Below are 27,055 nucleotides of genomic sequence, written 5' to 3'. Positions count from 1 at the left end.
TCAACACCAGATCATCTGCATAAAACAACTCCCACGGTAAACCCTCCTTTACGTTCCGAGCCAGCACCTCCATCACAGCTGCAAATAGTAGTGGACGTAGTACCGACCCCTGATGCACTCCCACCTTCACCTCAAACTCACCACTGTTCCCGTCCTTCGTCCTTCCAGCTGTGTGCGCTATTTCGTTCATTGCCGTCACTACTCTGATCAGCCATTCCTCCACTCCTAATTTCCTCAATGCCCATGGCACTACTTTGCGTGGAACCCTATCGAATGCTTTCTCCTGATCAACAAACCCAAGAAACAACTTCTTCCTCTTCATGTACTTCTCCTGCAACTGCCTTACAATAAAAATCGTGTCTGTTGCATATGCACATATGTTACATATTGTTGCGGATCTCACCGTCGGCCCCTTTTCCCCTTACCAAGGGGGAATTAATCCCCTTGTCTGCGACTGACCGACTTGAGTCCTGAAGCTGCCCAGCTCCCTCCAGAGAGGCAGGTGAGCAACCTCGTTCGAGACCGCGGACAAGATGTTATTTGCCGAGTGGATTAGCAGCCGCGGCTCGAACCATTAACAATTACTAGACCCGATTCTGAACATTGGCCAAATCGTGCCACAGGTATTCAATGGGGAAATCACAAAGACGATCTGACGAGGAAGAAGAAGAAGGCAAAGGTAAGAAATGACAGGATTTATTATTATTTACACAAGACAAAATCAAGAAGAGAAGCAATAAAAATAATATACAGGAAAATGGAAGGATCAGAAGGACGCAGAGCAATTCCTTAAACAAGCTTCACTTATACCCAGGGACAAGACACACAAAACAAACTCACGTACACAAATAGGGAATTGCAGGCAGGAATGGCTCAGGGAGCGAATGGTCCAGGCCGATGGTAAGGATGCGTCAGGGGGGAAGAAGGATCCAGGCAGCGGTAAGCGTTGAAGTTCACGCTCCGGGCTCGGTGCGAACAGCAGCCGGCAGCTCTGCGTCTTCACAACCCCGGCGACAATAGGGCCCTTAGAGGGTCTCGGTTTATTGCCGCAATATCAGCACCCCGTCACGTCTTTCTGTCTTCTCCGGTTCAGCTGGATCACACATCTCCTGGTTCACGCATCTGCCGCATCTCTCCGAAAAGGCTTGCACGTGCGCTTTTATAACGCGCTTCCAGATCAATGCGCGCCACGCCCATGATGGTCTCGCATCAGCCCTGGTTGGCTGGTGGGGGCTCGCTGGCTCCACCTTTTGATGACGATGGGTGGGCAATGCCCTTGATATAGCTCCTCCCCCTTCTCCGAGGCTTGACCACGCCGTAATGGCGGAAAATGCAGTTGGCAATGGAGGCTTTGAGGGAATTTGAAAGAAAGGGGATCTATCTTATTTCAATTCGGTGCAATGCAGAGTCAACTAATGGGAAACAGAGCCTTATACTAACATAGAATAAGAAATAACTATTTAGAAGGGTATATGGTGGCCTACGTGCTTGCAATGGATTAACTAAGAGGACGACCTTTGACCTTTACACTTAACGGAGGTATTTACAAGGATCATTACACTATTTACAGAGGGTGATATTTACAACAAAGGATTCTCAGATCCGCAACGATATGTTACATATGGGTTACATCTGCACATCATTTTTTTCCGAAATCGATCAAACATGGCCGACTGGCAGCCATTTTGTTACTTAAACGTCTCCCCATCCATTTCTCGGACATGCATGGACCAATTCCCCCCCCCCCCACAAAAAATTTTTTGCCACAAAGACAATACACGAGACAATATTCAGAAGATTTTGTTTTGCTATCCAACCAAAGATGGCTGACTGACATCCTTTAACTCCGTTCAGCAAAATTACTAAAACCACAGCAGGGGCTGTGACATTTCATGTCTTTTTCTTCTTGATTATCTATCTATTTATCTATCCATCTATAATTCCATAAAGCTTTTTGCTCCATGTACAAGTGTCAATGGGAAAAGGATATGAGGTCTGTGCAGCATTTCAACAAAGTACTGTTACTTTTTGTCTTTACCTCTGCCACCAAAGGTGGATGGAGGTTCTTTTCACCCCTGACGGTCTGTCTCTGTCTGTCTGTCCGTTTGTGAACAAGATATCTCAAAAAGTTGTGGAAGGATTTGGAGGAAATTTGGCAGAGATACAGCGTCTGTCACATGGACGAAATTATTAAATTTTTGTGAAGATCCGGATTGGGGTCCGGCCACTAGAATTTTAAAGTGATTCTTCACCATTGGGAGATAGGGCCAAAAACGATACACAGCAGGATATCTCAAAAAGTTACGGATGGATTTGGACCAAACCTGTTGGACAGGTTGTGTGTGACGAGGAAGAATCGATTCAATTTTGGTGAATATCCGGATCCAGCTGGTAGAATTTTTTAAATGATTCTTCACCATTGGGAGATAGGGCTACAAACGATGTATAGCAGGATATGTCAAAAAGTTGTGGACAGATGATTTTGATTAAATGTGATTCTGTATTGTGATTTCTGGTCTATTCTGGGATACAAAACGTAAACTGTTCACTTGGCGGATGTATGCTCTCCACTGAGTGCCGTTCTAGTTATTTTTGTGTACAAAGTCGAGGCTCCTGGAGTAGTTAGAACATAGAACAGATCAGGACATGACAGACCAAAAAGAATAATAGAAAGAGACGGGAAACACACCAACAGCAGGGATGAGGGACAAAATAGAGGGAGGCTTGGACATGGGATTGGGGGAAGAATGATAAGTAGGGAAGGATGCATGAGGTGTGCAAGATTGATGCATACGTAAACTCTCAGGAAGGGAAAACTGGAATGGTGTGTTGTGCATGTTGATCGGGATAGAAGAGATCATCGTTTTAAAATGCTTTCTTGTTCTCCTCATTGTCGTTGTTCTTCTCATTCTCCTACTTCTCCTACTTCTCCTCCTGCTCCCCCACCTCCCTCTTCTTCCCCTCTTCCCTCTTCTTCCCCTCCTCCTTCTCCTTTTCCTTCATCTCCTGTTAAAAACAGGAGGAGCAGAAGAAGATGGGCATTGGCAAATTCAAACGCTTGGTCACATCTTTCATTGGAAAATGTCAACTTTGTCACGTTTTTCAATTATTGATTGTTTCAAGTATCGGTTCCCTTGCATGGTGCCTATGCCAAACCAGTGGCAATGCCTGGACAAATCACAGAAGCCCCCAGGAATATTGCAGTATTAAAAACCAAAAATTCACATTGGTGGTGTTGTTCACAAGCTTCACCATTTAGAAATGACATTCAAAATGTAAGAGGTTGAAATTTGTGCCCAGTTCCTAGTCGTATTGGTGAGGCCGGAGTGGTGTCTAAAAAATGATAATAAAAAAAAACAACCTTCAGAGGCCATTTTTCCCCGCAAAGCGGGGGTTGGCCTTTTTCGGGAACCGTGGTTGTTGTTGTGTGTGTGACACCAATTGTTACGGTTCTGGGGTTGGCGCTCCCCTTAACAAGGGGGGGGGGGGGGGGGTCAATCCCCTTGTCTTTTACACTGGCCGATTCCCCCAGTCCTGGAAGTATGACGTCACGCCCGGTCAGTGCTGAATAGGGTATTAGGCCTATCCGTCCTATGACCTAAGTACCAGCGCCTCCCGGTACGCAAGGAAATACTCCCGCTCGTGCCGCAGTGTAATTGATGCATTGCGCCGAGCGAAGCGAACTGCGGCGCAAGCCGTTTAACAATGACTAAACCCGATTGCGAAGCGTTGGCCGAAATCGCGCCACAGGAACTCAATTGGGAAATCACGAAAGCGATCGGATGAGAAAGGAAACCAAAGTAAGGAGGAACAGGTATTTATTAATTGTTCAAAAAATGATTAAGCTATAATAATCATTTCTCTGACATTCCAACACATCTAGTACCATTTGCAATGGACTTCAGATCGCACAGATGAAAAGTAACTGATAAACCAAGGTTGTCTCGATTGTTTTGACAGATGTGCGAGGGTCTGGAGAGAATGTGGCGACCATTTCTCTTGCTCCAGCTTGTTACAAAAAAAACAATATGGAGGAGCATCTGTCATGCTACGGGCTGGAATCATCTTGCATATAAAACACAATGCCAGTTTGTGTACTTGTGGTTTGTACAGAAGTCTGTGTCTCTTCATAAGTGTTGGTTTTAAAGGTCAATCTTTTAACACGAATGTGTGTTCACTATGGTCTATTTTTGAGGATAAAACGAGCTCGAAAAATATTTTCCATAAAAAAGTAGTTGTGTCTCTTCTATTAGAATTGTAGACGGTGGCTTGCAAACCGAGTCACAATGGCGGTGTATAGAAGCGTTTTTTAATATAACAATGAATACAATATGCAGGAAGGTGAAATTCGCTGAACGTGATGTGCAATGCGCAGAGTTAAACGAATGTTTATTTACATCTGTATGATGTCTAAAAAATAGTTTGACACTAGGCCGAGGCTTCAGACTTGGGCACGCTCACGAGGCTGCACCGTCGAATAAACTGTTCCAACCCATCGTTTTTGATGGGCTTTTCACTAGTCAGCATAAAAGAAATGCCAGACATCCATGTCATGCAGAACAACATGTTTAATGGAGTTGCATTTTTCGTTGATGAATGATAATTAGGAATCCACATAAAGCAAGAATCACTGCTCATCTTTAACAAAAAAAAAATCAAGAGGATGGATCGACCAACATGATCTGACTTGAACTTGATTGAACCTACAATGTGCTACCGTGGAAGTGTCACACCTGTTTCGTGCAATCCAGGACGTGGCAGGAGTCTAAGGATGCCTTTGTCCAGGAATGATCTCCGCTTTCACAACAATATGCATGGCGTGTCATTTGTGGGACAGACGTTGCCGAAGTGTCATCGTTTCTCAAGATATGTGGGACTGATCTTATCCACAAACACAAGACGTTTATCTTAAAACAAAAAAAACATACATTTATTATGACTGCACAAAACTGTTTTCTGAACAAGGTGCTTGCTTTCTCTCTTCACCAATCCAATTAATCACTTTTTCTTGACTTCCTTACTTGTTCTTCCTTTATCAGCAGGTTAAACTGTATGCTGTATTAACCCAACCATCCATTTCATCAATGGCCATCGTTGTGCAATTCCTTTCCCTCTGCTGTGATGCTTGCGTTTATTGTTCCACATTTCCCTTGCCAAATATTGTCTGTTGATATGGTACATTGCCATTGTGGGTGGGAAATGGTGGGTGGGTGGAGTTGGGGTAAGGTTGAGTTGCGGGTGAGGATGGGGGAGAGGAGAAGAGATGGGTGGGGTGGGTGGAGGGTGTAGGGGGAGAAGAGTTGAGGATGGGGATGAAGGGGGTGGGGGAAGAATTGAGAATTGAAGGTGGGAAGAGTTGGGAATGTGAAGGAGAGGGAAGAGTTGGGGTAGGATTGGGGAAGGGGGAAAGGTGCGATGGAAGGGGATGGGAAATTTATTTGTGCACTGACATACTTTGTGTATTTATCATTGGATATGAAGATTGCCATATTGTATTTGTTCATCCTCTTCAATGCCAACACCTTTTTTTCTCCGATCTCTTCGTCAGTATCCACCACCTGAATGAGGTTTTCAGTGACTCAGACATGTATGAGTGAGCTCCTTCATTTGGTATACTAGGGCATGCCCGTACAAAATTATATCCCCCCCCCTCTATTTACATGAAATGGTTTGGTCCAAAGCGAACGGCTTGCGAGTACGGTGACAATCCCCCCCCCCTCTATTTACATGAAATGGTTTGGTCCAAAGCGAACGGCTTGCGAGTACGGTGACAATCCCCCCCCCTCTATTTACATGAAATGGTTTGGTCCAAAGCGAACGGCTTGCGAGTACGGTGACAATCCCCCCCCCCCTCTATTTACATGAAATGGTTTGGTCCAAAGCGAACGGCTTGCGGAGTTTGGTAAAGAAATCGTCATAGCTCGGTAACTACTTGTCCGATTAATATGAAACCTTGAAAAGGCACATCCTCGGGTCCCCAGCAATATACCTGGCAAGTTTCAAGTATATCGGACCGGTAGTTGTCGAGAAACAGCGGTCGCATACACACACACAGACACACACACAGTCACACACACACACACACACACACACACACACACAGAGATTACTAGAATTATAGATAGATAGTCCGGCAGATATGTGAAGAATTGTGGTAGAATTGTGCCTTTGATGATACAAGCATGAAACTTGGCACACAGTTAGGGCATACCCTTACAGTGAAATTTGGATGTAGGGGCATTCCAGATTTCTCCTTGGCCCAAAATGGCGGCCATTTTACAAAATGGCGGCTAAGAAGGACATATTTACCTATTATTTCAGACTTGTCATTTGTGCTGCTATTGAAACACAATGTAATGAGCATATTATAAATTGTCATGTACATGCTATGCAATACCTTCATACTGGGTTCAAAATTGGAATCTACGGTGGCCTATAAGGGGCAGAACAAATGGTTTACCATTGCAATAGACAGGACTGGTCTAGCGGTTTAATTATTAACTTTGCATGACTATCTGATTTCTCCTGGGTGTAATTTTGGTTCAATACCTTTATATGAACAACTTTGATGTAGCTTTATGAACTTTCCTATCATAGACTAGGTGACTATAAGGAACAATGCAAGGCTAGTGAAAAGTTACGAAAGCGAATTACTATATTTATGATAATAATGTATGTATTTCTTTTTCAGATGATAACTCGACTGCACTGCACCTTCGCTCATTGACTGTAGTAGCTACCTAGATTTGGTTCCCAATTTGTATATTGATTGGATGGTGGTGGTGGATAATGCTTAATTGACAATGGCCAACAAAAATTTCAAGCTATTAGACCCCCAAAGCCCTAGTACATCTGGAACAAACATGCCTTATCTGACAGATTGGGAGAAGTGTGTGTTATGTCAGGAGGTCACCGATGAGGCCCTTGCCTGTCCAGCTGATTCCAAGCGAACCACAGGGTCCGGATACCAAACTCTTGCAGATTATCTCATCACCTTCAGCCAGATGGGCTGCCTGCCAAAATCTCTAGAACTGTCCCGCCTGGACGATGGTGATTGGTGAAGGTATCCAGTCAACCTTCCAGAGCCACAAGGCTAAGTGGCATGATTCATGCAGACTGAAATACAACAAAACTGAACTGCATCGGGCACAAAAAAGAGAAACGTCTAGTGAAGAAACCGCAAGTGTCTCAAGAAAGTACACCCGTCACAGAGTACATGTAGACCACACACAGCCACAGCCTGAAAAGTGTTTCTTTTGTGACAAACCAGCGGGTACTAATTCTCTGCGAAAAGCTTCCACCTTCGACCTCGATAAACATGTCAGGACAGCTGCCCTGAAACTAGGAGATCAGGCACTTCTTGCTAAACTGAGTGCAGGTGACCTTATAGCACAAGATGCACAGTACCACGTGAAGTGTCTGGTGTCACTTTATAACAAAGCAAGGGCCACAAGCACAACACTGAATGAACAAGATGATATCAATCACGGTATAGCACTTGGAGAGCTAGTGTCCTACATCGATGATGCCCGCACAGATGCTCTTGTGACACCAGTGTTCAAGCTGGTAGACCTAGCAAGACTATACACCACCAGGCTGGAACAGCTTGGAACAGTCTTGACCGGGCGTGTCCACTCCACCAAACTCAAAGATCGAATCATGACATATTTTCCAGACCTAGAGGAGCACATGTCCGGTCGAGATATTCTGCTTGCTTTCAACCAGGATGTTGGCTCAGCCCTTCAGAAGGCATGTGATCACGACACTGACAGTGATGGAGGTTGTCTTGCTAGAGCCGCAAATATAGTTCGTAGAGACATGTTGAAAATGAACTCAACATTTAGTGGTTCATTTGAAGCCCACTGCCAAGAACATTCGGTACCTAATTCGCTTGTATCACTAGTTTCTATGATCTTGAATGGTCCTAACATCCAAGAGCAGTCAAGCCACTCGTCGGTATCAACACCTACTCTCACAATCTCACAACTCCTTATGTTCAACAGTTACTCACGCCGCAGAGAGAGTAGCAGTACTACCACGTCCACGAGGCACAGTCACAATCGGGAGACTCCCCTGCCTGTGTACCTGGGCACCCTTATCCACACAAAGACTCGAAAAAGAGACCTGGTTGATACTATGTTCAACCTGGGTCTCTCGATCTCCTATGACAGGGTGCTTAGCATCTCCACGGACTTGGGGAACAGAATCTGCCGTTTCTTCCAAAATGAGGGTACAGTTTGCCCCCCTGAGCTAAAAAGTGACCTCTTCACAACTGGGGCAGTGGATAACATTGATCATAACCCCAGTTCAACAAGTGCCCACGACTCCTTCCATGGCACTGGCATTTCACTTTTCCAGCACCCAAATAGCGATAGCCGTGGAGTTCAACGGGTAAACCCAGATGACACATCAACAACAGATGCACACCTGCCACAGTCATACACCATCGTACCTCCTGTTGTTCTGGGTAAATGTGACCCACCTGTACCCAAGCTAGCGGGTCCCAACAAAAGCAACTGCCAACTCATCCCTGAAGCAATGCAGATTGAGTACAGGTAACTGATTATTGTGTTTGAACTGTGGACAGTTATATGTGTACCTAAATAACCAAGACTTGTTAACTTGTGTGGACTTGTTTGTTCTTAATTGTGTTCATTATCTTGCATTTTGACAGGTGGCTGGAGCAGATGGAGAAGACAGTGCTATCTGACACACCACTTAAGGGAGACGAGACAGTATCATGGGCTGGATACCATGCCAGCAAGCAGTCTATTCCAGAAGAACCAGAGTGTAGTGTGGCCTTAACTTCATTGCTGCCTCTCTTCTATGACCAGGCAAAATCTGTGGCAATGATTCGTCACTCCATGGATGTCATCAAGAAAGCAATCGATATTCTGAATCCAGGTCAGATCCCTGTAATCACACTTGATCAGCCACTGTACACACTTGCCAAACAGATCCAATGGAGATGGCCAGAAACACACGGAGAAGATCACTTCGTCATGGTCTTTGGTGGACTCCATATTGAGATGGCAGCATGGAAAACCCTCGGTGACCTGGATAGCAGTGGGTGGACAGGCGTTCTGATGCTTGCAGGGGTTGCTACAAGTGGTACTGCTGATTCCTTCCTGAAAGTGACCCATGTGACACGCACACGACGAGCACACCAAGTCACAGCCAGTACTCTCTATCTTCTCCTGAAGGAAGCCTACAGCCAGTACACCAGTGGACTAGATGAGGGACAGGATACGATACCACTAGATGACTGGTGCGGTGAACAAGCCAATGCAAGTCCACAGTTTCAGTTCTGGTTCCTAATTATGCAGCTAGAACTGGCAGTCCTGATCTATGTGAGATCCGTCCGTGAAGGAAACTTCCAACTGTACACTGATGCTCTGACCAAGCTTGTACCATGGTTCTTCGCCTTGGGACATACAAACTATGCCAAGTGGATCCCAGTTCACTTGCGCGACATGGTGACACTTGCAACAAAGCATCCAACTGTATACGCACAGTTTCTGGCAGGAAACTTCACCATGAAGAAGACTACACGTGCATTCTCTGCCATAGCCTTAGACCAGGCACACGAGCAAAATAATGCATTGGTGAAAGGTGATGGAGGGGCTGTAGGTCTTACGGAGAATGCTGCAGCTTTGCGCCGATGGATGGTGTCTGGTCCAGAGATGGCCAAACTGATCTATAAGTTCGAGGCCACAACAGAAAAAAGAATTAGGAAAACTGAACTAAAACACCATGAACAGACAAAGCACACGCAGGTAGCCTTTGCTCGAGATGTGAGAGCACTCACCCGTGTCATAGGAGAGATGGGGAACCCATTCTGTGACGACAGCAAAGATCTCTTGGTGCTAGACAGCAGAGACCTGGCAGACCCAGCAGTCATCAACACCCTTTACCAGATCGAGAAGCTGGGAAAAGAACAGTATGACACATATGTGAACGAGAGGCTTGTACATCAGACAAAGCCTATCACTGACCCAATAAAAAGAAACAATCTCCCTCTCTTCAGCCGACCCCCAGTCAGAGAGAAGTCAAGAACAGAGTTGAAGGTGGTATCTCTGAAGAATGACTGCGTTCTGTTCTCCAGGCTGTTTATTGCATCCCAGACACGGAATGGAGATCTTGATGAATTCTTTGCACATGAAAACCAAGCTTGTCCCCCTGCATTGTCACAAATGGGCAAAATCCGGCTTGGAACCAAGTCTGATCTGGTTGGGTGCTTAGAAGATCTGATCACCTCACGGGAAAATGATGATGTAAGCCCCCCTGTTGAAGTCATGATCCTGGATGGAGCAGCCATCGTGAACATGCTGGCACCTCGTAATGCGAAGACCTTCTCTGAGTATGCATCACTAGTATTCTTGCCATACATCACATCTCAGATACAAAATAAGAGCAGGGTTGATATTATCTGGGATGAATATTTCCCAGACAGTTTGAAAGCCGACACCAGGAAGACGAGGGGTAAAGGCACCAGGAGACGAGTTGAGCCATCTAGTTCCATCCCTCGAAACTGGCAGGCCTTCCTTCGCATAGACGAGAACAAGGTGGAGTTGTTTGACTTTCTAGCAACGAGGATAGCAAACATTGAGACTGACAAGCAAATCGTCACCACAAACCACAAAGAAGTTTTTTGTACACAGCCACGAGATGTTACTGGTCTTTCCCCGTGTAGTCACGAGGAGGCAGATACAAGGATACTACTCCATGTCCAAGATGCAGTCAGACAGGGCTATACCAAGGTGTCAATCCGCACAGTGGACACAGATGTTTTGATCCTTGCAGTGGCAGCAACTGGATATCTTGACATCGATGATCTCTGGGTTGCTTTTGGCACAGGGAAGAATTTCAGGCACTTGGCAGCTCACGAGATGGCTGTGGCACTGGGACCAAACAAGTGCCGAGGGTTGCCATTCTTCCACGCCTTCACTGGGTGTGACACCGTGTCCTGCTTCGGCGGAAGGGGGAAGAAAACAGCATGGGAAACATGGAAAGCCTATGATGAGGTCACCTCAGCTTTCTGCGCACTGGCTGCCACACCAACCATTTCAACTGCAAATGACAACATGGATCCACTGGAGCGTTTTGTTGTTCTGCTCTACGATCGAACAAGCAGCCAGGAACATGTTAACGATGCCCGCAAGCATCTCTTCACCCAGACTGGTAGATCAATAGAGGCTATCCCACCAACGCAAGAAGCCCTCAGACAACACATCAAGAGAGCTGCCTACCAAGCCGGCTTTTGTTGGGGCCAGATGATGATTTGCGCACCTGAGCTCCCATCGCCAAGTGAATGGGGTTGGAAACAGAGTAATAACGGCTGGGGGATATATTGGACAACCCTCACAGAGGCAACTGAGGCATGCCGACAATTGATTAGATGTGGATGCAAGAAGGGTTGCAGGAAACAGTGCAAGTGTGTTAAGGCCGCACTCCAGTGCTCAGCTCTGTGTCACTGTGCAGGGGAGTGCACACGATAGTATACAGGAGGAATAACACACCTGTTACATATATACAAACATGTGGAAGACTGTTTTGTAGACTGTTTTATAGTGAAAGTCACTTCCACAGCGTTAATGTGGCATTTTCACTTCATTTCCATTGTGTTTCTGGAGTTTGCTCAAAATAGCTCAAAAAGTAATTATTTTTGTAAAGAATAAGGACCAAATAAATGTTATGTGAGTTTGTTGACATTTAATTATGATCTTACAACCTGTTTACGTGAAAAAAACATCATAGGTGTGCTTGAGCAATAAGTAAATCTAGTTTTATAGACATCGGTACTGTGTATCTTATTATCCGTAAACGGCCATTTTTAAAATGGCCGCCATTTTGTCCCTAGGAAAAGATTTGAATGCCCCTATATCCAAAAATCTTCCTAGTAGTATGCTCTATCAGTGTTCAAAATTTCATGCTTGTATCACCAAAAGCACAATTTTTTCACATATCTGCTGGGCTAATATGACTATTTATTTTTTTTTTTCCTTTTTTTTCTTTTACATTTCAACTCAAATGATATAGTTGACACCATTTCCATCGATGCCAGAAAAGTGTTGGGTAAAAGTCAGTTGTAGGACCTTGCATTATTGTTTTATGCATCTGCCGACGAAGATGACGGAGGCATTATTTTTGGGTTGTCCATCCATCCGTGTGTGTCTGTCCGTCCGTGATAGCTTTTGTTACCGCGATAACTTGAGAACGGCTGAAGGGAACTAAGTCACATTTGGTACAAGTATGTATAATGATGTAAAGATAAATGGATTAGGTTATGATGTCAAGGGGGTCAAAGGTCAGAAGTCTCATGAGGTAAAAATTCTGTGACTGCACTAACTTGTGCACCAGTGATTCGATTTTGACCAAACTTGGTTTAAGTATATATTATGATAACAAGATGAACTGATTAGATCTCGGCATCAAAGGTCTGAGGTCATGTCAGGTAAAAATGTGATATTTGAGAACAGCTCAAGGGATTTAAATCAACGTTGGTACAAGTATGTGCAATGATGTGATTGGTAATGTGGGTGGAGGCATATCTGTCGACATCACAATGTCGAAGAGTTCCATTCTAGTTGCATTTTTTTTTCCTCATTGAAGGTCTGAGAATATTGCTCATTAGACAATAACAATGGAATGCACAGCCTTAAAATTCGTAATTGTGCTTGCTTTGCGTTACTGCAGAGGCCTTTTGATCACCTCGATTGATGTAAGCACCTTGTGTCCAAAGAACAAGCATCTACATGTTTGGTTTGAACTTGCCACAAAGAAGCACCTGTAGTCTCTTGTCACAGCTCAATTCTGACGTCTGCTCTCACCACTGAACCACTATATGACCGCATGTTTTGTGGGAACGTAACATTAAGTTTTTAATTTTGAAAATATGGGGTTTTACCCTCTGGGGATCGTTAGATCAAGAATAGTACAAATGGTGCTCACTGTTCAAAAGCCCTTTTTAGTTGCACTCTATAGGGTTTACAAAATTTGATGCTGTGAAAAATGGTGCCAGTCATTGTGAACTTTCAGCATGTGTGCATTGAAATACGTTTGTTTAAATGAGAGTAAGCACATTTGAGTCACATCCCGATTCATTTGCAAGTTCATTTTGACTGGAACATGCATGTGAATGATCTCGGAACATCTGGGGATGCATACGAATCTTTCTTCTGTGCCAAAGTATGAAGATGGGCATCTTTTATATCGGTGTATATGCATTATAAAGTGATATTTCTATGCATTATGAAATGGTATTTCTATGCATTATATAAAGTGTTATTGCATCACCATATTTATTGACGAATTGAAATGAAAAATGCTTGGCCTGCGTGTCTCGCATATAATGTTCTCATCACCCTGCTCTTCTCCTGGCTGCCTGCCGTCCCCTGATATTGATTGATGCATTGGCTCGTAGAAACCACCCCAGTAGGACAAGCTCCTTGTGTTCAAGGGAAGATAATTTTTCATGGGGCAGGTGACAGCAGTACAAAGAGGTGCATTGTTTCTAAAACCACTGCACCAACCACAGCCATTGTGTACCCACCCACTTGTACGTTTGTGGTCCTCTGTAATGTGCCGCATTTAAAGTTTGGATTCCTCGTGGCTGTGCAAATGCGGCAAAAGTTGGAACTGTCTCCTCGGTGGCATAATCTTGGGTCTGATTAAGTATTGACACCTTGGGATGTTTCGTAGATCGTAGCAGATAATTTGGTTGTTCAATTTGCAAAAGTGTAGTGTGCAAGCGATTTGCAAGAAATTGGAAGTCAACCGAACCCCCACAAAAGCTTTGGGAACCTTTTCGAGAAAAAAAAACATTATTTGCAATATGAATGCAACTCGACTATATAAGAAGGCCCGTTGGTCTGTCACCATTTTTCTCAGATGCCTTAACGGATTTTCGTCAACCGTCCAGAGGTTGATCAGTGAGTGCTTGGGAGTTTTTTAGGCAAATTTCTTTTTTTTTGGAAAAGAAAAAAGTTCGTTTATTTTATTTTATTTTTTAAAATCGTTCTGAAGTACCTAAGCCTTTTTGATTAATGACAGTTATATACTAGAACGCCACTCAGTAGAGCGCATACTCCCGCCGTGGGTTTAGTTGGAATAATACGTTTTGTTTAACATCCCCTCTCCCCAAAACAATAAATGAAAAAGAAAGTAAGCCCGAACTGTCAGAGAATTTATTTTGATATATCTCGGAATTGGAGGAGATAAACATCATTTAAGAATAAGAACAAAAGCTTTAATGCAGTAAAACAGAAAAAATCTTTCCCAAAAAAAATTCCTGGATCCGGAATAATATCCTGAGCTTCACCAAAAACTAATCAATTCTTCCTTATCCCAAGGGCAATCATCCCACCAACTTTCATCTAAATCCGTTCAGAACTTTTCCAGATATCTTGTTCACAAACACATGAACATACGAACACACACACACACACACACACACACACACACACACACACACACACACACACACACACACACACACACACACACACACACACACACACACACACACACACACACACACACAGACGGACACAATCGAATGCATTACTCCCTTGCGGGAGTAATAAACCTGAAAATCGCAGAGCCAGAACCAGAATTATTTATTTGGTCTGGGAAGCCCATGTGAGGTTTCTTCTTCTTCAGCCTCACAACCCTGGGTGAATATGCGATCTTTTTTTAAAAAAGTTGGAATTTTGCCAAATCTGTTTTATTCGTTTGTTAATACGAATTGTCCATTGTTTCATCAGCCATTGATAAATCTGGAATTATAATTTTACTTGAGGTTCAAATTATCCCGGGAGATTGTGTCAAACGATGCCTGCAAGTCTGTACATGTGATAAATAATTAATCGTCCACAGTCGAAGACTTCTTCTTCACGCAATAACAACTTCTAGCTTCCAGACCGTACATCCAGTGATCTTCAAATTTTGCACACTTGTTACTCTTCACGACTTCGACTACAGTATGAAGTTTCACGGCGATCAATGAAGTGGTTCAAGAGATATAAATGTTTTTATTATTTGCGTTTAATTAACGATGTCTGCCAAACCACGTGACCTATCGCAAATTCCAAAAGGACATTTTAGTAGACTGATATGCTGAACAGATCTATGAAGTTTCCCCTCGATTGGATCACAAATGAGGGAGGAGCTAGGTTTTAAATGTTTGTGCTTAAAAACGTCATAACTCTGAAACCATGTGATGCATGACATCATGCTCGCTGACTTTTTTGTTCGTCATGGGTATGCGATTCTGCCTGCAAAGTTTGGCCTCGATCTGTTCAGGCGTTTTGGAGAAAATGGGATTTTCGTGTTTTTCACTCAAAACAATATGGCGGCCGAACCACGTGACCTGTGACGTCATAATTACCATAAAAATATTCTACAGACCGAGTCCCTCCTTTGGTGAAAATTTGCTCTCAATCGCTCTAATTATTGCAGAGAAAATGGTTTTTTAAGGAAAACAGAAAAAAATTCCTGGATCCGGAATAATATCCTGAGCTTCACCAAAAACTAATCAATTCTTCCTTATCCCAAGGGCAATCATCCCACCAACTTTCTTCCAAATCCGTTCAGAACTTTTCCAGATATCTTGTTCACAAACACACGAACGCACACACACACACACACACACACACACGGACACGATCGAATGCATTACTCCCTGGCGGGAGTAACAAGTACACATTCACATAAAAAATACAAAACAATTACCAGACATTTGAACACAAATAACCAAACGATTCCGGAAGAAGTGGTCGAAGTTGGTGGTAGGGCTTCTTCATCTTCTTCCTATACGTCATCATACTTAGAAACGTGATCAACAGCACATTCAGGAGCATATATTCAATGAAAAGGTAACATTATGATTTGACATTTGTGATGGATTCTGATTTGGATGTGATTGCTTTTCCATTATATTTGCCCTCATTTCAAATATGTTAATGTTGATGTTTCTTTTTCGCTTGAGCAACACTGGGTACACCAGCTATAAATGCTTATATATTTTACTCGGGGTACAAATACAAATACAACTTTGTCTGGGGGGTAACAGGCTAGGTGGCCGCGGCCTCATTCGGGGGTGTGTTGGTGTAAATTCTCTATGTAAATGTGTACTGTGTAGTGCCACCTGGTGTTGGTGGCAGAGGGTATTACAAATTCGTTTTTTACCTGGGCAACACTGAGGTTAAAGCACTCTTTGCACGGGTAAATTTTTCCTCCTTCCCTTCTCCCCTCCCACAAAACAGAGGGGCTTGTCAAAGCCACCCCCTTACCCCCTCCCAAAAGATGTCTATGTAATATATTTTTCCCCTTCCTCTCCCCCTTCCTCTCCCCCTTCCTCTCCCCCTTCCTCTCCCCCTTCCACTCCCTCTTCCACTCCCTCTTCCACTCCCCCTTCCACTCCCCCTTCCACTCCCCCTTCCACTCCCCCTTCCACTCCCCCTTCCACTCTCCCCCATTCCCTTCCTCATCCCTCTCTCCCCTACCTCCATCCCCTCCCCCCAGCAACGCCGGGTATTCCTGCTAGATTGTAATGATGCTGAAACGTATGAATGCAATATTGCTTTTGTTCATGTGAATTGATGAAGTAAACGACCTGGCACTGCATGGTCATTTTAATTGTTATCTCGTCTTTGTTGCCGTGCAGATTTAAGCTTTTAGGCTACATGATATTAATGGGTGCTTTGCAAGCGTAAACATCATCATTCAGTCGCATTTCTCTGACACAACGTGTCTGATTTTCTCTGATTCTGAGCGCATACCTCCACCAGGCTGAAGTTTTATTATTATTATTATTATTATTTTTTTTTTTTGGGGATACAAGATCGAGGCTTGTGTAAGAGCTAACATCAATCACAAAAAATATAAAAAGACACAAAAATATATAATGAAGGAAGTGGGAGACAAGATGGGGAGAGAGGGTAGCACACAAGCACAACAGGGACATCGGGAGATCTGTGGGAGGGAGAGGGCTTGCGGGGGAGGAGGCAGGTGATGGAGAGTGGGGGGGGGGGGGGGGGTGCGAGAGGGATAAAACACATGGGCACTGCTGGGACTTCCAGGAAAGCGGTATTTCGAAAATGTGGATCTGGGGTGAATTGACGGGGGTAGAAAAGATCAAGGTTTTGGATGGGGGAAGATAAGAGATGGTGGTGAACAGCTGTTTTAAAGACTTGGAGGGAGGAGTGCGTTTGGAGAGTGAGGGAGTTTGTTCCAGAGGCGGAAGAAAAGAGGAATGAAAGAGTGAAGGTGAGCAGAGAGTCTTGATTTTGGCAGTTTAACCATAAGGAGGGTTGCTGGCAGATCTTGTGCGGCCTGTAGGAACATTTGGGGGACAGAGCACAGACAGAGCTGGGGGAGCAAGGCCGGAGAGGAGTCAGTAGAGGACAAAGACCACCGACCTGCCTGCCTGCGGTGAGTGAGTGACGGGCCCTCAGAGTTGGCTTCATCGCGGGAGATTCCAATGATTCTGAAAGCTTTGGTTTCAACAGCGTGAAGCCTAACAAGGTGTAAGGCAGGAGCACCAGCCCAGAGGGGAGAGCAGTATTCCATCGAGCTGTGGAAAAAGTCTTGTATGTGGTGAGGAGCTTGGGTGTGCCAAGGAAGGACATTGCATGACAGAGGATTCCCAGTCGGCGACTGGCTTTAGAGGCCAGCTTGGAAATGTGGTTTTCCTCGGAAAGATCATGGCAGATAGTGAGACCCAAAATCTTGAGTGACAAAACTTCTTGGAGAAGATTGTTCAGAAAATAGATGGGAGGGTTTTACAGATGGTCTTTTCAGAGAGACAAAGTGTGTGTGAGAGTTGTCAGGATTGAAAGACATGTTCCACTTTTTGACCATTTTATGATATTGTGCAGGTCTGCAGAGAGTTAAGAGGCCACTTCCTGCCGATCTGAGGGTTGAGATGTGGAACGATTGATATTTGGTTGGGATAACTGATTGGTATTTGGTGGCATTTCACGCACACGCGCGCACATGCTTCTTACAACATTGGATGCTTAAATCTAGTATATTTTCTATTGTGGTCCTGAAACCAAACAAACAATATATTTTTAACAGCCCTCAGTTTGTGATGATGATGATGATTATTATTTTTCTTTTTATTTATATTTTTTTTATATATTCCGTATGTATGTATGTATGTATGTATGTATGTGTGTGTATATATATGTATATATATATATATATATATATATATATATATATTATTTTTTTTATAACTTTATTTATTTATTATTCTACCACATTTTGACATGATTTTCTTGGATACTGACTACAACAAACTTGACTTTAGAGTTGTTGCAAGTAATGAGATCTCAAGCATAATACTGCAAATTAAGCTGATGGACTCAGGCTTGGTGATTTGGTGACTCAGACATCTTGGTGACTCAAATTGATTTTCAATCTTTTTGATTATATTCCAATTGCAAACCTTGAACCATTTTTTTTTTCTCGTTTTCTTGTCTGACACAATTTCTGACATGCAAGTATGAGAGTTGATCACCTAAGCCTGTGAATATGTAGAAAACTTTACTGGTAAACCTTTCATTTGAAAGGAATATCCTTTCATTTATTGATTAATGTTTGAAGTGAATTGGTAAATGTAATTCATGTTTAGTCATGAATTGAAGGATATTTTCGTTTTTCTCCTGTATTTTGTAGGCACTTCATGCAATGAAAATGGCAATGATGAGGATCTGACACCAACTCGTGATATTTCGCGACCACAAGCTGAAGTTCAACAAAGCGGTGAAGGTGTTGCCAAACCCAGTGCGGCTGTGAATGGTTATTACGAAACTGGTATTGAGCAGAGTCGCAAGCAAAGGTGACATAATTGCTGTTGAATTGTAATTTAATAATCATAAGCATAATTTACCCTTTAGGCTATTTTGGTATTGGAGTTTACATATGTTACTCCAGGAAGATGAAGTCAAACGTGGGGTTGAGGAATTGGTTCACTCCTCTGTCCATCCGTCTGTCCGTCCCTCCACAAACGTCAGTTTTTGATCGAACATTTAAATTAAATGTTATATTTGAACACTAATTGGAAAACGACACTGTAGTTGAACGGTACGTTGTCCGAATTCGTGCAGAGAGGAGTGAGATAATTTTACTACTCTGTCTGCCTACCTGACAGTCAAACAAAATTGGAAATCATTCTAAACAGGAAGATTACTGTTTTAAAGGACGTCATAAAGGCCATAAACAGACACGAATAACTAATGCAACGTGATAGATAGGGTGGTGTAATAGACACTGCGTCAATGGCAGTAAATTCCAGAATGAATTTATTTATATGACTTTTACAATATTGTATTTAAATGGAATTCTATACCTGCTTCAACGGTGCTGAACTTCCAGATATTTTTTCCCCCCAAAATATGTATTTGCTTTCTTCTCAGAAATTACATATGCAATTCTGATGAAACGTGATCACAACCTTAATTACCTGTGTTTTACCAAAGTTTGTTCCTGGCATTTAAAAAATCGGGGTCTCAGGTGGTCTATGGAGGGGCCTGCCCCCCAAAATAGGTATTTGTTTTTTTTCTCAGAAGCTACACACAATTTTGATGAAACGTCGTCACAACCTTCATCATCCGTCATTTACCAATGTTTGTTCAAGGCTTTGGAGAAATTGGGGTCTGAGGAGGTACACTGGATTTTGGGTTCCCCCCCAAAATAGGTATTTATTTGTTTGTTTATTTAAAGTCTTATGATTATGTTGGTATGATTCTACATGCTGCCCTGTCTTCTGGCAACCATTGAAATTGGTTTAAAATACCTTTAGTCAGTGCAGTATACTGTTTATTCTACCAGGTGAGCGCCAGGGGTATTTGCCCCGATGTTTGTTTTCGTGATTGTCTGACACCTTTGTCAAACCTGTGGGAGCTCTCATATTTCTCCCTAGCTTTTTTCACAGTTCCACATATTGAAGGTTAACCCACAGTATTGTTTTGAAATATTGCAATGAGCTCTCTGCTCATCATATTTACTTAGGACCCCCAATGTGTACATGTTTCACCCTTCTGGGGACTGGTCAACAAGGGACTAAGTCCCAACCCCTACCAAATTTGTTTGCATTGAACTCACCCAACAATTGTGATTCTGAAGTTAGTTTACAATTGTCTTTCTTTTTTTTATCCCCCCCTTTCTCCTTCTCTTCCCGCACTTTTATCTTTCCAAGCTTTGTGTCTTGGTGATAATTGTTATTTAAGGGAGTACTTGATAATGACTGTTTATTGTCATTTCTCATCCTTGCCCAGTGTAAGTTCAGTTAGCGAGAGCAGTTCGGCTGCTCTTGATGAGGATGAAGGGCAAGCTATATCCGCACACTTCAGCCAAGTTATTGCTGAGCTGGAGACTGATTTGAATGGTGAGCTGTGCAAGGCTTTGCAACTGGTGGAACATTGAAAGGGTTGATAGGATGACTTGTTATTTATCTTGATGATGATGCACAATTATTTTTCTCACTCCCCCACTCCCCCTCCCACCCGCCCCCCCTCTCCACACCACCAACACTATTCCCTTGTTTAATCTGATGTCTTGCAGCGTTTGTGACAATCTAACAGGAAAGCCCTAATTGGAGCCTTTTTACATGAGATAACAATCCTGCTCACTGACTGAGAAATATAGTGCTGTATTTTGTGGACAAAACAAAAAGGCTTTTGTGGACAAAAATACAACAACAACACAACATGCATTTTAAGGCCATTTTCCCTGCTAGAGCAGGGGTTAGCCTTGCGGTCCCCATGACAATCTTCTCCATTTTGCCCTATTTTCTGCATCTCTCCTTGTTAACCCCCTTGCCCGCATTTCTTCTTCCACCATCTTTAGCCAAGTCTTTCTCAGTCTTCTCCGTCCTCTACTTCCTTCTACATTCATTTCCATCACTCTTCTCAACCAGTCACTTTCATCCTTCCTCAACATATGACCAAACCATCTCAACCTGTTCCTCTTCACAGCATCAATCACAGGCTCTATTCCCATCATCTTTCGCAATTCATCATTTGTCTTCCTCTCTCTCAACCATACTCCGCACATCCACCGAACCATTCGCATTTCCACCCTTTCCAGCCGTCGTTGCTGCTCTACGTTCATTACCCATGTCTCGCTCCCATAAATCATAACACTTCTCACACATGCAGCATACACCTTTCCATTCAGCTTCAACGACATTCCCCTCCTCGTCAGCATGTCACTCAGTTCCCGAAACTTCTTCCATGCACATCTCACTCTAGCAACCGTTGCTGAGTCTGATCCACCTTCTCCATTCAGCATGTCTCCGAGGTAGCAAAATGTTTTCACACCTTTCAGCTTCATGCCCTCTCCAAGATCCAAATCAACATTTCCTCCATCTGCAGCTCCCTCTGTGCACACCTTGCATTTGAATGTAGCTGCCACACTGGTTAATGACCCTCTCAAACCACTACATGTTTGATGAACCCACTCAGCTCACTTTGCACATTGAATGGAGTTCACTCGGACACCCTTCCTGCACACAGCACATGGCCACTTCCCAGTTCTTTCCACATCACCACATGCTTTTCCACTTGCCATCACCTTCGTCTTTCCGATATTCACCCTCAGACCTTTTGTCTCCATACATTCCTTCCACTTGTTCATCTTTTCCTTCAGTCCATCCATACTTTCCGCAATCAACACCAGATCATCTGCATACAACAACTCCCACGGTAAACTCTCCTTTACGTTCTGAGCCAGCACCTCCATCACAACTACAAATAGTAGTGGACTTGGTACAGACCCCTGATGCACTCCCACCTTCACCTCAAACTCACCACTGTTCCCGTCCTTCGTCCTTACAGCTGTGCGTGCTCTTTTTGTACATTGCCATCACTACTCTGATCAACCATTCCTCCACTCCTAACTTCCTCAATGCCCATGTCAATACTTCGCGTGGAACCCTATTGAATGCTTTCTCCAGATCAACAAACCCAAGAAACAACTTCTTCCTCTTCTCCATGTACTTCTCCTGCAACTGCCTCACAATAAAGAGCGCGTCTGTCGTTCCTCTTCCTGGCATAAATCCAAACTGCATTTCGTCGATCTTCACCTTCTTCCTTATCCTCCTCTCCAACACCCTTTCCATTACCTTCATTCCATGCTCCAATAACTTTATCGCTCGGTACGAGCTATACTCCAGAGGGTCACCTTTCCCCTTGTATAGAGGGACGAGGGTACTCAGTTGCCAATCCACTGCAATGCGGCCTTCTTTCACCACCAGATTACAGATCTCTGTCATTCTCTTCACACCCCAACTTCCTGCTGCCTTCAACATATCTCCCACAACTCCCGTCGGCCCTCCCGCTTTTCTACTCTTCATTGCTTTTATCGCTTCCTCAACTTCCTTCTCAGTTATCTTCTCTGCGGGTCCTAAAACTGGGTTACTCTCGATGTTGCCATCCCATTCATTCTCTGTATTCAACAGCATTTCCATATATCTTTTCCATCTTCCTTTAATTCCATCTGGGTCCACAACGATTTGTCCCACTTCATCCTTCAAGCAACTCACCCCCATCACATCACACCTCTCTTTCGCTATCTGCTTTGCAATCCTGAATACCGCTCTCTGACCCTCTTCCGAATCCAAGCGTTCTCCGAACATTTTCCTACATGCCTCCTGCGCCTTTGCTACCTCTTTCTTTGCAGCCTTCTTGGCTGCCTTATAACTTTCATGCTCTGCTTTTTCTGCTCCCGTACCCTTCGCCTTCTGAAACTCCTTGAACTTCTTCCTCTTCTCGTCAATCCTCTTTCCAACTTCATCATCCCACCACCATGTTTCCGAGTACCTCGGTGGTCCCTTTGTCCATCCACATACCTCACCAACGGCTCCCAACAGACTATCTTTCATTGACATCCAACCACTTTCAAGCTCAACCACATCATCCTCTACCCTACTCAGCCTCTTTTAATGCCTCCCTTACTGTCACCTCTTTCAACCTCCACACCTTCTTTCTCGGTTGGTACTTCACCCGCCGAGCTCTCCTCGCACCTTTCACCCCCATGTCGCAGACAATCAAGTGGTGCTGTGAAACAGCCTCCTCCCCCGGGATCACCTTTGTGTCCTGGAGGTGCCCCCTATCTCGCCTACGCACCATCAGGTAGTCAACGGTTGTCGTCGACCCACCTCACGTGTATGTAACAAGCTTATTATCCTCTTTCTGGATCTGATTATTACAAATCAACAAATTAGCTCCATCAGCAAATTCCAAAATCCTTTCACCTTCTCCATTTCTCACCATATCCGTAACCCCCATGAACTCCCTCAAAACCGTCCATACTCCTCCCCACATGTCCATTTAGGTCTCCTCCTACCACAACAACTTCCTCATCTTTCATGTTTTCCATCAGCTTCTCTATCGCACACCAGAACTTGTCCTTCTCTTCATTGCTCCGGCCAACCTGCGGAGCATATCCTGAGGTGACGTTCACCAAGAGCTTTCCAATCATCATTTTCACCATCATCAACCTATCACTCACTCTAGTCAGACTCCCCACACTGTCTACAAACTCCTCAGAAAACAGGACACCAACACAATTCACGCCCTCCAGGCACCCTTGCCACACAAACTTGTATTTCTGTCCCTGCCTCCCCTTCACCATTCTCACACCACTTCCCTTCCATCTCGTCTCTTGCACACAACATATGTCCACTCTTCTTATGATCAATACTTCCACCACTTCTCCTGATCTCCCTGTCATTGTCCCTACATTCCATCTCCCAAACCTCAGAAACCGGTCTCAACTTCGGGCTGTACCCTGCCCATATGTAGTTGTAATTGTCATGGTTCTCTTTTTGAGGCAATGTTTTTATGGCCAGATGCCCTTCCTGACGCCAACCCTCTTTGTCGCCTCTTACGACACGCAGGGATACGGTGTACCTATTCTAAGCCAGGGTACACACCGGGACACTTGTTTTGTGGACAAAAATGGGTACCTCATTTTTACTTGCAGGCCTTTCCCCATATTTACGACCCAGCAGTATTGAATTTCTGTGTACGATTCATGCAGTATTTGTAAAAATAGAAAATGGCTTGTGGATACAAATATTCAATTTCATACATATCCTCTTCAAGTTATCAATAAATGTCAAACGTGATTAATATTGGAAACTCTCATTGACAGAAACGCATGGCACCAACGATTTTGCATTGGCCAAAGATGGTGTGTCAAAAGCAACTGTGGAGGAGCCAGGTACACAGCCAAATGGAAGTGCAGTGCACGAAGCTGGGCAGGTGCCCGACACATCGTCTGTAGTCGCCGAAGCTCCAAGGCGAGGGCCTTCGGCGAAGGCTCTGCAGTTTATCAAAGCCTACGAGGATAAGCAGCGGATGTTTAATGAGGAGATGCAGAACACGAAAGCGGGTCTTGAAAAAACTCAACAGCAAGCTGTGAACCAGCGGCCCAGCAGTAGTACGAACTCGAGTTTCCTCATGAGGGTTCAGCAGAAAAGCAAGGGCAATGTTTCTCAGTCTTATACAGCTGATCATGCAAAAGAGCCTTCAAAATCAGCAGGATATTCTGAAAGTGGAGCTGCTTCTACGGTCAATAAAACGAATCCTATAAAAGCAGTGGTAATACCGCAAAATGATTATTCATCAACCAGTGAAGACCAAATACGCAAGAATGAAAAGTCCTTATCCACTGAGAATGACCTTGCAAAAAGTTTGGACATCCATGATCGATCAAAAGCACAAACGTTATTCAATGAGCCTAAAGTAGAAAATGGTATAACTAATAACAAATCCTCTGCATTTGCTTCTCATAGCAGTTTCCAAACCAATGCAGTTTCAGCACCATCTAACCGCAGCGGTGCTCCTCTTCACCGTTTTGAAAAGCAAGAACCAACTCCGATCTTTCGGCAGATAAGTCTGACACGAAAAAGAACTGATGAGGTTACCAGGGATTATACACCTAAGGTTGGCTTGACCACGTTTAAGGTTGTTCCCTCGAAACCTGCATCGGCCATTATGGCTGAGAGGGCATCATATGCATCCTCTAATGATGTGAAGGCTGAAAATATACAAGATAAAAGAAATGATCTGGATGCTAAAGTCTTGCTACAGCCTGGGCCCAACTCGCTGGCAAGCAGCCGTGAGAAAATCTCCAGCGACGGCAGTGTGCCAGCGTTATCCTTTGCTGACAAAACTCCGGCGCAGGGTGAGCATGTGGATGTGGGCAAGAGGTCTGAAGTGTTCACGTTGGATTCTGTTGGCGACACAACCGGCAAACCATCGAGCCCACAAGGGAAACTAACAGCAAAAGATGTTCCTGGAGCCAATGCTCAAAAGCAGCACCCAGGTGCTCATGTTGAGGCTCCTCCCTTTTGGCTTGCACGCTCTTCCTCCTCCTCCTCCTCCTCCTCATCATCTCAGTACGTGACATCTGCAGTTGCCCGAAAGAATTCCCTTCGGTCACCTCGAGAGACGTTTGATGAAGGAAAGCAAAAGGATGCGGTTAGAAAACCCATGTCTCCCATTGTCCCTCCCAAGCCAACATTTAATCTGGTAGGCAGTCATATCATTCCTCCACCACCAGAGTTTTCTTCAGATAGACCTCTGCCAGGAGAGCAGGTTTCAACATCCAGAGTGGTGGTCATTGAAGGGTTTGGCTCTATGCCAATGCCTTACAGAGCTCACAGGCCAACTCATTTGCCTAGCCGTACATTTCCATTTAATAAGGCTGCGTCATTGACTGGAATTGCTGCACGTGGAGCCCAATCCAACAAAGACACTTCAGCACTACTTTCCCAAAGAGGGTCTACTGGCAACATTGAAACCAAATCGACTTATTTAGAGACATCCCGTTCTCGTGGAATGCCGCAGAGGTTGCCTAGAGCAAATCCTTTCTTCCAGCCACCTCTAATCATTGATGGCTGCTGTGATAGTGCTCCTCGAGAGCCGGACTCCCTTTCACCATCATCTGGAGCCGTGATGTTTGGTCCTGTACAGAAGTTCAAGACCATTGTTCAGAAGCCACCTCCAAAAGAGACGTCGCGGCACAGTGACCTCATGGAGGAAATCCAGTTGGGAGGAAGTGAGAGACTCAAAAAGGTACACTGTCAATCTAGAATTTCCTTTCTCTTTCCAATTCCAAATAATTGGGTTTGGCTTTCGTGTATTCAAAGCATTTTTGCCTTGTTCAGTATTTTTGATCCACTTAATAAAGGCAAAGCATATTCCATGACTGTTGACCTCATCAAATGTTTTTGTCTGGATGCATTTTTATTTTTACGGCGTAGCCCATAGGGCAATGCTGTCTAGAACAGTGTTTATCTGTATGTATGTCCCCTCAAACGTATACTAATCAGAGCTGAGGATCTGGTCACATGACAGGGTGATGTGATTACGTCTGATGTCATTATGGCGGTACGGCAGCTGACTCTGCACATCGTCATTTTAATTCCAATTTTAATTCCTAAATTTTAAATTCCATTTAATTCGTTCAGGCAGATCATATCGTCGAACCTGTCATATATCACATTCACCATGCTCTACGTTTACGTTTTTCATTCAGTGTGAAACCCAAACAAACAGGTTGTTAAAATGACCATTAAATATCGAAAGCATAGACGTTATGTCTCTTCCAACAATACGGTACGTATAGGCCTCAGGCTTTATGCTTCACCTTCAGGCTGCTACGGACAAATTAAGCCCAGGTTTATTAATACAGTTGTAGCGTTTCAGTAGTATTGTTTTCGTTATCTCTTATATATATAAAAGAGCAAGTGTTTGTATGTATGTATGTATGTCCGCACTTCACCCATTGGTTTGACAGCTGACCTGACTCCACCCACAAATATAACCTGAAATACTTAACCTGAAGTACCCAGAGGACCCAAAAGACACCATCCCCCCGATAACCCAAAATACCCCAAGGACACAAAACACCCCAAAAGACACCGAAGACCCAAAAGACCCCGAAGACTGAAAAGGCCCAAAACACGCCGAAGACACAAAATACCTCAAAGACTGAAAAGACCCCCAAAGACCTAAAATACCCCAAAGACTGAAAA

The 27,055-nt window shown here is 44.0% G+C and overlaps 1 protein-coding gene across 11 annotated transcripts in view; it reads left to right on the top strand.

Moving 5' to 3' along the window:
• LOC137431748 (uncharacterized) overlaps positions 1 to 27,055 on the top strand; it is a 180,388-nt gene that overhangs the window by 134,583 nt on the left and 18,750 nt on the right. For all 11 annotated transcript variants that reach the window (XM_068123418.2, XM_068123408.2, XM_068123415.2 and 8 more), the window contains 3 exons: positions 18,685 to 18,847; positions 20,286 to 20,395; positions 24,166 to 26,093. In XM_068123418.2, the coding sequence (XP_067979519.2) occupies positions 18,685 to 18,847; positions 20,286 to 20,395; positions 24,166 to 26,093 (2,201 nt within the window). The remainder of the gene's footprint in view (positions 1 to 18,684; positions 18,848 to 20,285; positions 20,396 to 24,165; positions 26,094 to 27,055) is intronic.

The sequence above is a fragment of the Myxine glutinosa genome, chromosome 7 (assembly GCF_964187855.1).
Source record: "Myxine glutinosa chromosome 7, kmMyxGlut1.1, whole genome shotgun sequence".
In the NCBI taxonomy this organism is placed as follows: Eukaryota; Metazoa; Chordata; class Myxini; order Myxiniformes; family Myxinidae; genus Myxine; species Myxine glutinosa.
Note: the sequence above shows the minus strand (reverse complement) of the source record. Positions and strands in the feature narration are given on the sequence as shown.